Source organism: Chrysochloris asiatica, unplaced genomic scaffold (assembly GCF_000296735.1).
Source record: "Chrysochloris asiatica unplaced genomic scaffold, ChrAsi1.0 scaffold00111, whole genome shotgun sequence".
In the NCBI taxonomy this organism is placed as follows: domain Eukaryota; kingdom Metazoa; phylum Chordata; class Mammalia; order Afrosoricida; family Chrysochloridae; genus Chrysochloris; species Chrysochloris asiatica.
In genome coordinates, this window is record NW_006408629.1 from 4,835,297 (window position 1) to 4,849,602 (window position 14,306).

Genomic DNA, 14,306 nt, shown 5'->3' on the forward strand with positions numbered 1-14,306 from the left:
GGAGAGAAAGAGTCCTCAAAAGGTAGAAGGAGGAGCATATAACAGCAAAACAGCATCAGCAAAAAATAACAAGAGAGAAGAAACAAAAAACACCAAAAAACAGCAACAACAAAAACTAGACTGAATACTGCAGTCTATAATCACAGAAAAGGGAGATGTGGCAGAGAAGACAAAATCTATAGCCTAATATGAGTATAACTTTAATGTCCTCTCTTCAGCTCCTTGCTTTCAAAGCTGCCTGAGAGATTTCAAGATGACAGAGTTGGTTGTTATGCTATACCTCAGGCTTTAATTTAATTTTTGGTCTGTTTGACTTGAAATCAGGAAAGATGTGTGTAAAGGTTATATCTTTTCCCATACGTGTTCATTCTGTATGTTGGGCAAATTATCTAGGAAGCTAGAGTATATGAAGAACATGGCATCAGGATTGGAGGAAAGATCATTAACAATCTGCCAAATGCAGATGGTACAACCTTCAAGCACTTACATGAAGAGGACTTGAAGCACTTATATATGAAGTTTAAAGACTAGAACCTTCAGTATGAATTATACCTCAAAGATAACAAAACTATAGATAAAATATAAAAAATAAAGATAACAAAAATCCTTACAACTGGACTAATAAGCACATTATAATAAAACGAAAAAGACTGATGTCAAGGATTTCCTTTTACTTTAGTCAACAACCAACACTCATGGAAGCAGCAGTCTGGAGATCAAGGGACATATTGCAGTGGACAAATGTGATGTAAAAGATTTCTTTAAAATGTTAAAAAGCAAAAGATGTCACTTTGAGGACTAAGATACTCTGGATCCAAGCCATACTCTGAATATTTTCAATCACCTCATATGCATGCAAAAGCTGGATAAGGAAATGATGGTATGTGGTTGGGTAGAATTATTTATAGAAAAGGAAATAAGCAACTTCAGTAGGAAAAAGAAAAAGCACCTATTAGAAAAAGGTTGGAGTTCTGTAGAATAAGCACTGGAATGCAAGGTCGGTTTGAACTGCAAGGTCAACAGTTCAAACTCACCAGTCGCTCCTTGGAAACTCTATACAGGGTCACTATGAGCCAAAACTGACTTGACGACTCTTAACAACAACAGAAAAAGTTTGTGTGAAGAAAGACTCCAAAGCAGAGCTGCATAGGAATGGTGAGACGCTGGCTGGAGCAATATTGAAGTTACCTCATGTACCTTTAAAAACTGTGCAATTACCTAATAACAGAAAGTACTACTAGAATCCGTACATTTGGTATGGAGAAGACAACAATCCCAGTTTCTATTAGCCTTTCCCTCTCATTCCTGAGCTGACCTTGCAGTGCAGGGAAAAAGAGTGTGGGGTAAGAAGTAAACGGTGAAGGAACAGAGACAAAACAGACCATTTCTCTTTCCTTCCCACCAAAATTGTGGATCTGATCTATCTGAAAAGTGATTTGGGTCATATTAAACTTGAAAATAACTAAAAATGAGACACATGGGTTTATTTCTGGACTCCCAATTCCATTCTATTGATCTGTATACCTATACAATGTCAGTATCAAGAGGAGAACAGATAGGCTTCATCATTATATGGAAACCTTAGTAGTTACCTAATAGACTCTTTGCATAGTTTCCTATTCAACTTCAGCAGCTTTCAGGCATTGTATTAGTGTTTGGAAGTGGAGATTAAATCTATGGTTCTTTTATATTCTGAAAATTTTCAAGCATTAAAAAACTTTAAGTATTTCTTAGAGTTTGACATACTAATTACAACCTACTTTAACCTCTCTTTGATTTAAGTAGATAGGAACTTGGATAATGCAACATTATAAGTAAGTAAATTGTTGTTGTTGTATGCCGTGGAGTCAGTTCCAACTCATAATAACCCTGTATAGAGTTTCTGAGGCTGTAAATCTTTATGGAAGCAGAAAGCCTCATGTTTGTTCCGCGGAGCAACTAGTAGTTTCGAACTGCAGACCTTGAGGTTAGCAGCCCAACTCGTAACCACTCCGCTACCAGAGCTCCTTTATAAATAGGTACAAAGTAGTAATTTATTTCCTCTTTCCTTAATTGCAATTGGTATTTCTATAATAATGTTTGGTGGAGATGACAAACATGTAAAACATCTAAAAGACAATATCTTTTATATTTTATTTTAAAATTAAAAGAGTTTCTACACAGTAACTGTTAAACAATAAAATAGTATTTATAGTTGTGTTTTACATTAATATACAGTTAAACAGAATACAGAAGGATGATAATATTTGATTTGTAGTTGTTGTTGATGTTATGTATCGTGGAGTCGGTTCCGATTCCTAGCGACCCTGTGCAGGGTTTCCGAGGCTGTAAATCTTTACTGGAGCAGAAAGCCTCATCTTTCTCCCGTGGAACAGCTGGTAGTTTTGAGCTGCTGATCTTGCGGCTGGCAGCCCATAACCATTACGCTACCAGAGCTCTTTGTGGTAGACATATGTTATTGTTGTTAAGTGTCGTAGGCATATGTTATTGTTGTTAAGTGTCTTCGAGTCGGTTCTGATTCATAGTGACTAGTGAACTCCAAGGAGTGGCTGGTGAATTTGAACCACCGACCTTGCTAACCTTGCGATCCATATCATTAACTCACAGTACCACACCAGATTCCAGTAAGCATGTGGTGGTGGTTGTCTGCTGTGGAGTTGGTTCCGACTCATAGCAACCCTATATAGGATTTCTGAAGCTACAAAAGCAGAAAACCTTATTTTTCTCCCATGGAATGGCTGGTAGTTTTGAACTGCTGACCTTGAGGTTAGCAATCCTACTTATAACCACTATGCTACCAGAGCACAATCCAGTAAGCATATGTTGTTGTTAAGTGCTGTCGAGTCAATTTCAACCCATAGCGACCCTGTATAGGGTTTCCAAGGAGCAGCTGGTGAGCTTGAACCACCGACCTTGCAGTTCAAACTGACTTTGCAGTCTGACGCATTAGCCCACAGTGCCACACCAGGACTCAGCACCACACCACATATAGGGAGTTATAAAGTATTAGGCTTCATTATGTTGTTAACTTACACAAAACAAATGCAAAATGAAAAGCTGTTTTGAAATCCCACTTCTCATCATACCTGAAGAAATGTATCAAGTCAAAACTATCTGATAAATCCATGACTTATCATTGAACATTTCTAATTATAGACTTTATTAAATTATTTATGGTTGTTAAATGTCATCATGTTGGTCCCGACTCATAGCAATCCTGTATAGGGTTTCCCAAGGAGAAGCTGGTGGGTTTGAACTGCGGACCTTTTGGCTCGCAGTCCAGTGCTGATCCTACAGTGCCAAACCAGAGAGCCTTATTACATTATGGCTACTATCACTTCATTGAAAAAAAACATAGAAGATAATTCAACAGCAGGTTTTTCCTCTCTCTCTTCCACTTTTTCCATCTTCAAACTCATCTAGTTCTTCCTTTTACTCCTTCCCTGTCAAAATTTTCCAGGGGAACAAAATCACTTCCCACAATTAATATAGAAATGCATCAGATTCAATAAAAAAATCATTTCAAAAGATGACCTATAGATATATTAGAAGATAAAGAATACAACTGTGGAATCTTGTAACTTTATATTATGGTTTATTGGATAAATTTATCTTTATTTTGACTTACATTTTTGTGTCAGTTCTAACAAAGCATAGTTCTGCAGATTCAGCACATGGACCACCACCAGGCAAAAGCATTAAAGTCAACTGTTGCCTTTTATTGATTGTTAAAATAATTGTTTAGAGGTGTGGTGCTGTAGGATAAGCACTGGACCTCAAGGTTGGTTTGAACTGCAAGGTCACTGGTTCAAAACCACCAGCCACTACTCAGAAACCCTAAACAGGCTCACTATGAGTAGGAACAAGCTCAACTGTACTTAACAACAGCAACAATAACAACAACTGAACATAATGACTTGGTAAAAGTAGATGGAAAGTCCAGTTTTCCTAATTTTAAAAAAGATTTAAAAAATGATCTACATAAGATATTCATTCTTTCAATCATGTCTTAAAACATTTGGCTCATGATTATACTGGCCAACTAAAGTACATCCTTTAAAAATAAAATGTGTTATTTGGCAGGCATCTGGGTACATGGACATTTGTGGGGTTTTATTTAAAGAAATAATGCAAAAGATTTTCTAAGATGACTTATTTTGCCCCTCCAAACTTTCAGTCTTTGAAAAATGCATAATTACTTTCCTTTAGAAATCATATAGCCTACACATATTTTATAAAAATCACAGAATGTGGGAACATGAAGTATCTATTATATGTATATATATATATATATATATATATATATATATATACACACACACACATACACACATACACACACACAAAATCTGAGAACATCAGAAGCCATGCTGCTTGATGTCATATAAATCTAAAATAATCCATGAGGTGTGGCTTCTCCCAGATGTCTTGTAGATTACACACTAGTCTAATTGTCATTGTCTTTTTTCTTGTCATGGCCAAACAATTTTATTTGAATAACACTTTAGTAGGCATATGGGGAGTTACAAAGGAGAATTTTACATGATCAAACCTATGTTGCTATTGTTGATAAGTGCCCTCGAGTCAGTTTCAACTCATAGTGACCCTGCCCGAGGATGGAAATCTTTGCAGGAGCAGAGGCCTCATCTTTCTCCTACAGAGTGGTTGGTGGGCTTGAACAGCCTACCTTGTAGTTTGCAGTCCGTGTTATTCTACAGATCCCCCGTGCTCCCCTGTTAGGGTTATAAGTCTCTATATCTAATATTCTTTATAATTCAACTAGTTGATTTATAAAGAATATTATAATCAACTAGTTGATTATCATTGTTAAGTGATTGTTGTTGTTAAGTGCTGTGAAGTTTGTTCCAATTTATAGCAAGGCTGTACAGGGCTTCTGAGGCTTTTGACCTTTGAAGGAATAGAAAGCCTCATCTTTCTCCCTTAGAGTGGGCTCGAACAGCAGTTCTTGTGGTTCACAGCCCAGTGGAACCACTGCACTCCTGAGACACTGATAGTAAAGATATAATAAATATCTGTAACTGTACTTAATAGAGAAGGCACTAGAACATGCTCTGTCTCCTTAATGTGTGTGTGAATGTAATGAAAATAATATACCAATTACAGATAATGAAGTATGTGGTAGAGCTTGATGGAATGAGTTCTGAACATAATTTTGGGAACAAGGTGGGTTTTGGTTGGGAAGAATGGTGTGTAATTTGAACCAAGATGATAGCAGGTAGTTGCCTGAATTGGAGCCATTGGGTATAAGGCACAAGACTATAAATGTGAATCTTATGTAGGAAAGTAATGAAAAGTCACTGCAGGCAGAGATAAGATTGAATTAACATTTGAAAGGGAAGCTTTTGTAGCTGTGATTACAATTAATTAGATGAAGAAAGACTAAGGGGAAGGTAGGTTTACATACAATGGTGTGTAGTAAAGGCAATTAAGACCTAGACTTGGGTTAAGGTTTTGAAAACTTAAAATCTAAGTTTTGTATAAAAATATCCTTAGAGAAAATTTTCCAATCATTTTGCCTGTTGTCACAGATACTTCAAGGATGAGAGAAGGGCAAACAATTCCAAGAGAACACAAGATGGCAGCAGTTATACCATAGAAACTGAAAGGTAGGGTAAGAAAACAATTTGAAATTATGTTTCAAGTAAAAAAAAAAAAAAAAATATATATATATATATAATTTATTTATTTCAGTTCCACAAGGTATTAGATTTATTATGAGTCCCAGACCAGATTATTAATGATAATGAGATGGCTTGTGTATATCTCAATGGGGCAATGGCCACTAGGAGTCAGTGAGGGGGCTATAAAACATTCTATCTCTGCCATTTTGGCCTAACAGAGGTTTTCAATAGCCCCTTATTCTTTATGTGTTAGGTTCCTTTCCAGTATGGAGATGACTCAGTCATTGGGCTCATGCTTCACAGCACATCTCATGTACAATCTGACTGTAGTAAAAATCCTTCTCCGTTCCATAGGATTATTTCCTAAAATATAGCTTCAGTTGTTTTCTGCAGATTACTGTTCTTCTGTGTTATGGGATGCAGATGAGTTCTGTATGGTGCAAATTCGTTTTAAATGTTCCAGCATTGCTTTTTCTTCCTCTTCTAGTGCTTCATCCTTCCTCATTTCCCACCTACGAGAAAAATCACATCTTAGTATTCTTTTAACTTTTTAAACTACAGACAGCACTCAGCTATTCAAGACTTGACTATGTAGTCACTGGTTTATTGAGGGAATAACCCTTGTTTCTCCTTGTTGAGTCTTTTACTGTTTTTGTCTTTTAGGTAACACAGTTCATGGTTACTGCTTCTATAGAATGGGGCTGGAGGGCAGGAGAGGAAAGTGTAGTCAAACTAGGTCTGCTCCAGTAGAAAGTTTTAAAGGGTAGATTTATGTAAGGATTTTGTATATACATATTAAAAGTTATGTGGCCTACCAGAATACACACGTAAGTATAAAAGCTAGAATAAGCAGCAATTAATAGCTAAATATTTTTTCCATCATTGATGAGTTGCATATGGGTTTTGTCAGGGAGACTTTAGTGCCAGAAGTTAAAATGAATATACTTTTAAAAGCAGGTCAGTCTATTTTTAGAATTAAGTTCAGAATTTAAAAAATCAACTTGAACCACCAAAAATAGGCAGCAAATTGTTAGCACGATTCTATAGAGTGTTTATTAAAACAGCAGTAAAAGACTTAATTCTGGGTTACTGAGAGAAATAGCAAGAAAAAAAAAGTTAAGACTATGAAAATACAAATATATATATGCATAAACATGTTTGTTAATATTATCACAAACAATTCATGTCTTTTAAGTTTGGGTAAATTTTAATAAATTATTGTCTACATAGATTTTCTTTTGTCTTTCCTTACTCTTATTTCCACCAACCTATAAGGCATCATCAACTTTAGACATGCTCTTAAAAAAGGATCTCATAAACCAGTGCTGATACATCTGAAAGGACTCTCTGCTATCATTGTTTCAAAAAAACAGGACTTCTAACAACCAACAAGCTCACCAAATGTGCTCCAAATGTCTTTTTTTATATATAGACAGAAATCTTGGGTAACAAATAGTGTCATAAATAAGGAACACATACCAAGGTTTTTTGTTTTTGGGGGGAGGAAGACATGGAGGGAGTTTTAAAATTTTGAGTCTTGAAAAGAAAAGAGGGGTACTGCAATTTTCCATTGACATGTCTAAATAGGTTGCCTGTTCCCATATAGATTTCTTTCTTGGAGTGTTGGATTCAGTATGTTCTGAAGAAGAAGAAAAAAAACAAAACAAAACTTTTTTTTAGCATTTTCTATGGATGAACTTGGATGTCATTAATATGGGTGTTAAATTGAATCTTTCCCAACTAGGAAAACATAGTAAAGGAAAATACTTTGATAGCACTAACTACACGTTAAGAAGAATCCTAATGACGCAGTGGTTAAGTTCTCAGCTGCTAATCAAAAGGTGGACAGTTTAGTCATAGAATCGGTTCCAACTCATAGCAACCTGAATAGGGTTTCTCTTTGCTGAAGTAGAAAGCCTCATGTTTTTCCCATGGAGTGGTAGGTAGACTTGAACCACTGACCTTGTGGACTGACTTTGTGGCTCACCATCTAGGGTTCATCATACAGAGCTACTGTGCCCCCTCCATAAAGATTGGTGGTGGTGGTTATGTGCCATGGAGCCAGCTCCAACTTCTAGTGACCCTGTATAGGGTTTCCGAGGATGTACATTTTTATGGAAGCAGAAAGTCTCATTCCCCAGGATAGCTGGTAGATTCAAAATGCTGACCTTGAGCTACCAGAGATTACACCATAAAGATTACATCTCAGGAAACCCTATAGGACAGTTCAACTCTGACCTATACGGTCTCTAAGATTCAGAATGGACTTGGGGCAATGGCTTTGGATTTTTGTTTGTATTAGTCAGGCACTAAATATTACTCTAAATAGCTTCTTATATCCTCACTACAATATGTTATTATTCCCATTCTACAGATGAATAACTTGCATTATAGAATGAAGTCACTGGCCAAGTATCTTCAGGGATTTAAACTCTAATCAGCAACGCTAATCTTGGTTTTAAAGCCATTTTACGAATATCATTAATTGCAGGTAAAAATAGCTCAAATATTTCACTTTCTGAAACACGTCTGAAAAAAATGCCTGCCTTTCTTGAGCAGGGCATTAAATAAAAATATCTAACTTTCTAATGATTCTACAAATACTCCTACAGGAATCCAAACCTGAGATATTAGAGTTTCCTTTTTATACTCCCATATATAAAGCTGCTAATAATTTACCAAGTAAATGAATTATTTTATGAATGTCAATAGGACAAAATATGTACTAGGCACATAAATATTTTGATCATTGTCTCTACTTGTGAAAATTGAAAGCACAGTCTCTTTGCTTCATTAAAAATCTGTATAATTAATGTAATTTAAATAAATTGTATACATAATAGAATTCAAGATAAGGATTCTGGAGCTTCATGACAATTACAGGCACTTCACTATATAATTGAGCTGTTAGTAATTAATGATATTAGGCAAAGTTATTTACCTAATACAGTCTTCTTAAATTTACTTTGTGTTTATTGAGAAGAAATAGTTTCATAAGAGGACAAAAAATGATCACAAAGATAGATGAAAAATAATGTTAGAACTACATTTTCCCTAGTAATTTTACTATTATTGAATAGAAACATTAGCAATTTGAAACATATACATATTATTTATCAGCAGCACTGTTATATTTCACCACTATCTGTTTTGAAGAGAAGTTTATCTCTAATTTCATTATAATTTTAGGTCTTGTTAACATAATACAGAAAGAGGCCAATTTTGCCAAAAGGCTATGACAAGAAAAATAATATATTAATTAGAAACAGCTGACTAAACATTCTACTCAAAATCCATATCATTTGTTTTCCCTATGGAGTCCTAGTGTGGTGCTGTAGGCCAAGCACTTGCTAACTGCAAGGTAAGTGTTTCAAACTCACCAGCCTCCCTCAGAAACCCTGTGCTGAGTGGCAATGAGTCGGAATTGACTTGACGCATTTAAGAACGACAGTTTCCCTACGTATTTACATTACTGTGAAGGAAGCATGTCTCTATAGTGGTGGTGTGCTGTTGAGTTGGTTCCAAATCATAGCTACCTTGTATACGGTTTCCAAGGCTGTAAATCTTAATGGTTGCAGAAAGCCTCCTCTTTCTCCCATGGAGTGGCTAGTAGATTCGAACTGCTGACCTTGTGGTTAGCAGCCCAGCTTGTAACTCACTATGCTACCAGGACTCCCTTATGTCTCTATAGGAAACCAGTATATTTAATTTTCCTTGTAAAGCATGGTGGGATGATCCTATTTCTGTTTTTCTTGACTTTGGTAGCCTGCCTTCTTTCTATATTGCTAAATTCCCTACTTGCCTACTATGGCCAAAGAACTGTAGCCTGAGTGTGACTTCAGATTGTGGTGGTGCTAATGTGTCTTTACCTTGGTGAGCAGCAAAATCCCATGAGACCTCATAACCTTAGCTATCATCTGGAATGAGCTCAGTCACTAAGACCTGGGTTGGGTCATAAGGGCGCTTGAGTTGTCCTTGATTATGAATTCCATTTCCTATCTGTCTACAGTAGAATCTCTAATAGTTGGAAAACTGTGTTATCGTTAGGTTCTATAGAATTGACTTTTGCTCCTAGTAACCCTTTGTACAGCAGAATGAAACACTGCCCAATCCTGTGTCATTCTCACACTTGTTTCTATGTTTGAGTCTACTGTTGTAGCCACTATGTCATTCCATCTCATTGACGGTCTTCTTGTTTTTCACTGACATCCTACCAAGCATGATGTCCTTTTCAGGGGACTAGTCCCTCCTGATACCACGTCCAAAGGTATATGAGACAAAGTCATGCCATCCTCACTTCTTTCCAGAGAGATTTGTTTGTTCTTCTGGCAGTTCATAGTATATTTAATATTCTTTACTAACACCATATAATTCAAAGGTGTAAATTCTTCTTTGGTCTTCCTTCTTTGATCCAGCTTTCACATGGATATGATAAATTGAAAATACTATGACTTGGATCAGGTGCACTTTTGTCTTCAAAGTGACATCTTTGCTTTTTAACACTTTAAAGAGACCTTTTGCAGCAAATTTATCCAGTAAAATGTATCCTTTGCTTTCTTGGATTGCTGCCTTACTGGGTGGAGATAATGGATCCAAGTAAAATGAAATCTCTGACAAATTCAGTCTTGTCTCTATTTATCATGGTATTGCTTATTGATCCAGTTGTGAAGATTTATGTTGCGGTGTAATCCAGAGTGTAGCCTATATTTGATCTACATTAGTAAATGCTTTAAATCCTCTTCACTTTCAGCAAGCAAGGTTAATTCATATGCATATTGCATGTTGTTAATGAATCTGCCTCTAATCCTGATGGCATATTCTTCTTCATATAATGCGGCTTCTCAGATTCTTTGCTGTTCACACAAATTGAATAAATATGGTGAAAGGATATCATCTTGACACACACCTTTCCTGATTTTAAACCACATACTCCCTATGTTCTGTTCAAACAACTGCCTCTTGGTCTATGTACAGGTTACTAAGGCCTGGGCACAATTAAGTGTACTGGAGTTCCCGTTCTTTGAAATGTTATCCATAAGTTTTTATTACCCACACAGTCTAATGTCTATATATAAGGAGCTCTGGTAGTGTAGTGGTTACTAATTGGGCTGGGAACTGCAAGGTCAGCAGTTTGAAATTACCAGCTGTTCCGTGGGAGAAAGATGAGGCTTTCTTCTGCTGTAAAGATTTACAGGCTTGGAAACCCTGTACAGGGTTGCTATGAGTCGGAACCAACTCCATGGCACATAACAACAACAACAATGTAGCTGAGGCTTTCTGCTCCTGTAAAGATTCACAGTCTCAGAAACCTTAGGTAGAGTTGCTGTGAGTTGGAATCCACAGGATGGCAGTGGGTTTATTTGTTTTTGGTTTATAGAGATCTTACATGAGCCAGACCATGAGTCAAAAGCTTTCTGTGGATGATTTTACTTAATCCATAAAAACTCTATGAGGAAGATCCTATTCTTACTCCATTTTATATGTGAGAACACTTGCCTGTCATTCAACTAGTAAGTGGTGAACTTGGATTCTAAAATCAATAGACTGATTCCAAAGCTTGTATTCTTTTTCAGTACACAATTGTGTTTCCAGAGTTTAGTTTTTTGGGGTTTTTTTCCCTTCCTAGTTAAAGTCACATTATATGCCTCAAAGAACTTCTCACGTTTCAGACTCTGGCCCTCACCTGTCTATCATTGTTTCTTCATACACTAAGTGCCTCCAAGGTTTGCTTCTGTATCAGTCTGAACTACTAAATTTCTAATCTAGACTCCTGGTCAACCCTATCCTGTTGGCACCCAAATTTCATTGTGACCTTGTTCTTTATTAACTTTTCAACAATACCAGCTTTTGTGTAAGTTTTAGCTTTAATACTGGCAAGGTCCAGAAGCCTGGAACTATTTCCTTTACAAGTTCTATATGCCTCAGATTTCTTATGAATCTAAAAATAATTTATTTAAATGCCATTTATATATTGAGACATTGTGGAATTTGGGGGCTTTTGTCGGTTTTAACTCCTGACTATAAAATTGAGAGTGTTTCAGAGTCTGTCACCATCAAAATATAATTTCCCAAATCAGGCTCCATTGTTTACTGTGAAATAACCAAGGAAGGCTGACTAGTCAAACTTGGAGGGCTAAAGGAATGTTTCTTAGATGAAAATTCTCTATGCAGAAGAATAATATTTCAATAGATGCTATCTAACGTATTAGCCAAAATATCAGAATCATTTCCCTGTTTGAAGCAAAGAATACTGTAACAGAGGTATTAGATTGGTACTGTAGGATAAGTACTGAACCACAGGTTGGTTTGAACTGCAAGGTCAGCGGCTCAAACCCACCAGCCACTCCTTGGAAACCCTCTGTAGGTTCACTATGAGTTGGAACTAACTCAGTGGCATAAAACCACCACCACCACCATATCTATATATATTTATCTCTGAACAATAAGAGCAATTATATTTTATAAATTAAAATGGTTACAGTTAAAAATCAATACCTAAAAATCAATTCTAGAAGGGTAATTTATATTTGGGGTGTTGTGTTTGCATACATGTGTATGTATGTGTATACACACCTGTATGTTTGTGTGTGAAAGACAGAGACAGCAAGAGACACCTAAAATAAATCTTTCTGTAAACCCAGTATTTCTGTTCCATGATCACTTGACTTTCCTCGGTGTTGTCTTTATTATAGTTTTTCATTTTACACATGTAGTCATCATTCATAAGCATCTCATAAATATGTAACTTGGCATCTGAATGTAAAATAAGATCTGGACTGGTTTATGTTATATTGCCTAATCCCTGCCATACATTCTGAGGATGCAACAAAAACAGGAGGGACGAGACAATGTTATGAAGAAGAGCACAAGAGTGATTCAAAAATTGGTATCTGAAGACAGTCTGGTGCCTCCTTGTGCTTCAAAATGGAGTTACTACATCCTTACACACTCCCAACTTTTCTTTACCTTTTAACTTAGGCAACTGGTAGAGTTCTGAGGAAGAACTGAAAACACATAATTCAATGCCTTACCTTTTTCTTCTCTTGTTGTTATTGTTAAATGCCATTGAGTCAATTCTGACTCATAGTGACCCTGTATAGGGTTTCTAAGGAGCAGCTGATGAACTTGAACTGCTGACCTTGCAGTTCAAACTACTTTGCAGTCTGGCGCATTAACCCACAGTGCCACATCAGGACTCCTTTCTTCTCTTAGTAGCTGCTTATTTGTTCTCCAAATCATGCAGTAAAGCTTAGTAGCTTTGACTCTAACCCTCATGCTGGGTAATCCTAAAATCCTGAGAAGTAAATTCAATCCAGGGATGTTTAGTTAGGGCTAGGCTCAGCTACTAGGAGTCCTTGTTTGGCACTGTAAGACAAGTACTAGGAAGATCAAACCCACCAGCCACTCCTCAAAAACCCTCTACTGGGTTGCTATGAGTTGTAACTGACCCAACAATACTTAACAACAGGCTCAGATATTAAAGGTAAACTCATGAGGATTTATGACAATATGAGACTAGTATGGTGACTTTACAAATACATAAGACTCAGATTTCTTTCTCCTTTACCTCATTTTTTTTCTCATCATTTGAACCAAAATAGCTGCTAGAATGCCAGCTATTAAGTCTGTAGTCCAGTAAGCAAGCAGAGACAGGACGAGAAGAGAAGTGCCTCTAAACTCCTTAAAAAACATTCTAGGAAGTTCCATATGATACTTCAATTTACTTTACATAATTATAACTTGGTAACGTATATACTGTAAGGGAGGCTGACCAAACACAGTTTTTAAATTGAATACATTTCTAAACATTCTTCACTAAATGCCCGTCTTTAGGAGGAGAATGGGTACTGAGAGGCAACCTGTAGTCTACTGTAATGGTAACATTAGCAAAGCTATACTTATTCTTTAATCTAGTTTCAGTATCTGATTTGGTATCAGTAAGGAAGCCAAAAGTTTGCTTTCTATCTGTATGACTTGTGCATGGAATCCTCAAATGAAGGGAGAAGAGAGAAGAGGAGCAAAGACTAAAGGGATGGAGAGGAGAATAGAAAAGAGGAATTGTTTATTGGTATTCTTAAAATGCTAATGCTCTAGAACTGGGTTGGCAAACTATAGCCATTGGGCCAAATCTGGCCTACAATCTGTTTTTGTTTTTTTTCTTTCTCTCTGTCTCCATCTGTTTTTGTAAATAAAGTTGTATTGGTATACAACCACACTTATTTATGTATTGTCTAAGGAATGCACAGAGTCACTGTACCAAAAGGAAATGGTTAATGTTCAACCATTTCAAGAGGTAGCATATGATCAAGAGCCAATGATACTAAAGAAGGAAGTCCAAGGTGCATTGAAGGAATTGGCAAAGAACAAGACACCAGGAATTGATGGAATAAAAACTGAAATCTTTCAAGAGAGTGAGTCAGCACAGGAGGTACTCACTTATCTCTGCCAAGAAATTTGGAAGATAACTATCTGGAAGAGATCCGTATTTGTGCGGAATGTGGAAATCATCAGACAATCTCTTTGATATCTCATGTGAGTAAAGTTTTACTAAAGGTAATACAGAAATTGTTGCAAGCATACATTGACAGAGAACTTCCAGAGGTTCAAGCCAGATTCAGAAGAGGCTGTGGAACGAGGGATATCATTGCTGATGTCTGATGGATC

The 14,306-nt window shown here is 36.5% G+C and overlaps 1 protein-coding gene and 1 pseudogene across 1 annotated transcript in view; one reads left to right on the plus strand and one right to left on the minus strand.

Annotated features, from left to right (window-relative positions):
• LOC102813310 overlaps positions 1-2,240 on the plus strand; it is a 9,050-nt pseudogene extending 6,810 nt beyond the window's left edge.
• A 3,796-nt stretch (positions 2,241-6,036) lies between these two features.
• Positions 6,037-14,306, minus strand: part of KIAA0825 (KIAA0825 ortholog) — a 645,731-nt gene continuing 637,461 nt past the window's right edge. Inside the window, exon 19 of the mRNA XM_006867876.1 lies at positions 6,037-6,154. Coding sequence (XP_006867938.1) covers positions 6,037-6,154 — 118 coding nt within the window. The remainder of the gene's footprint in view (positions 6,155-14,306) is intronic.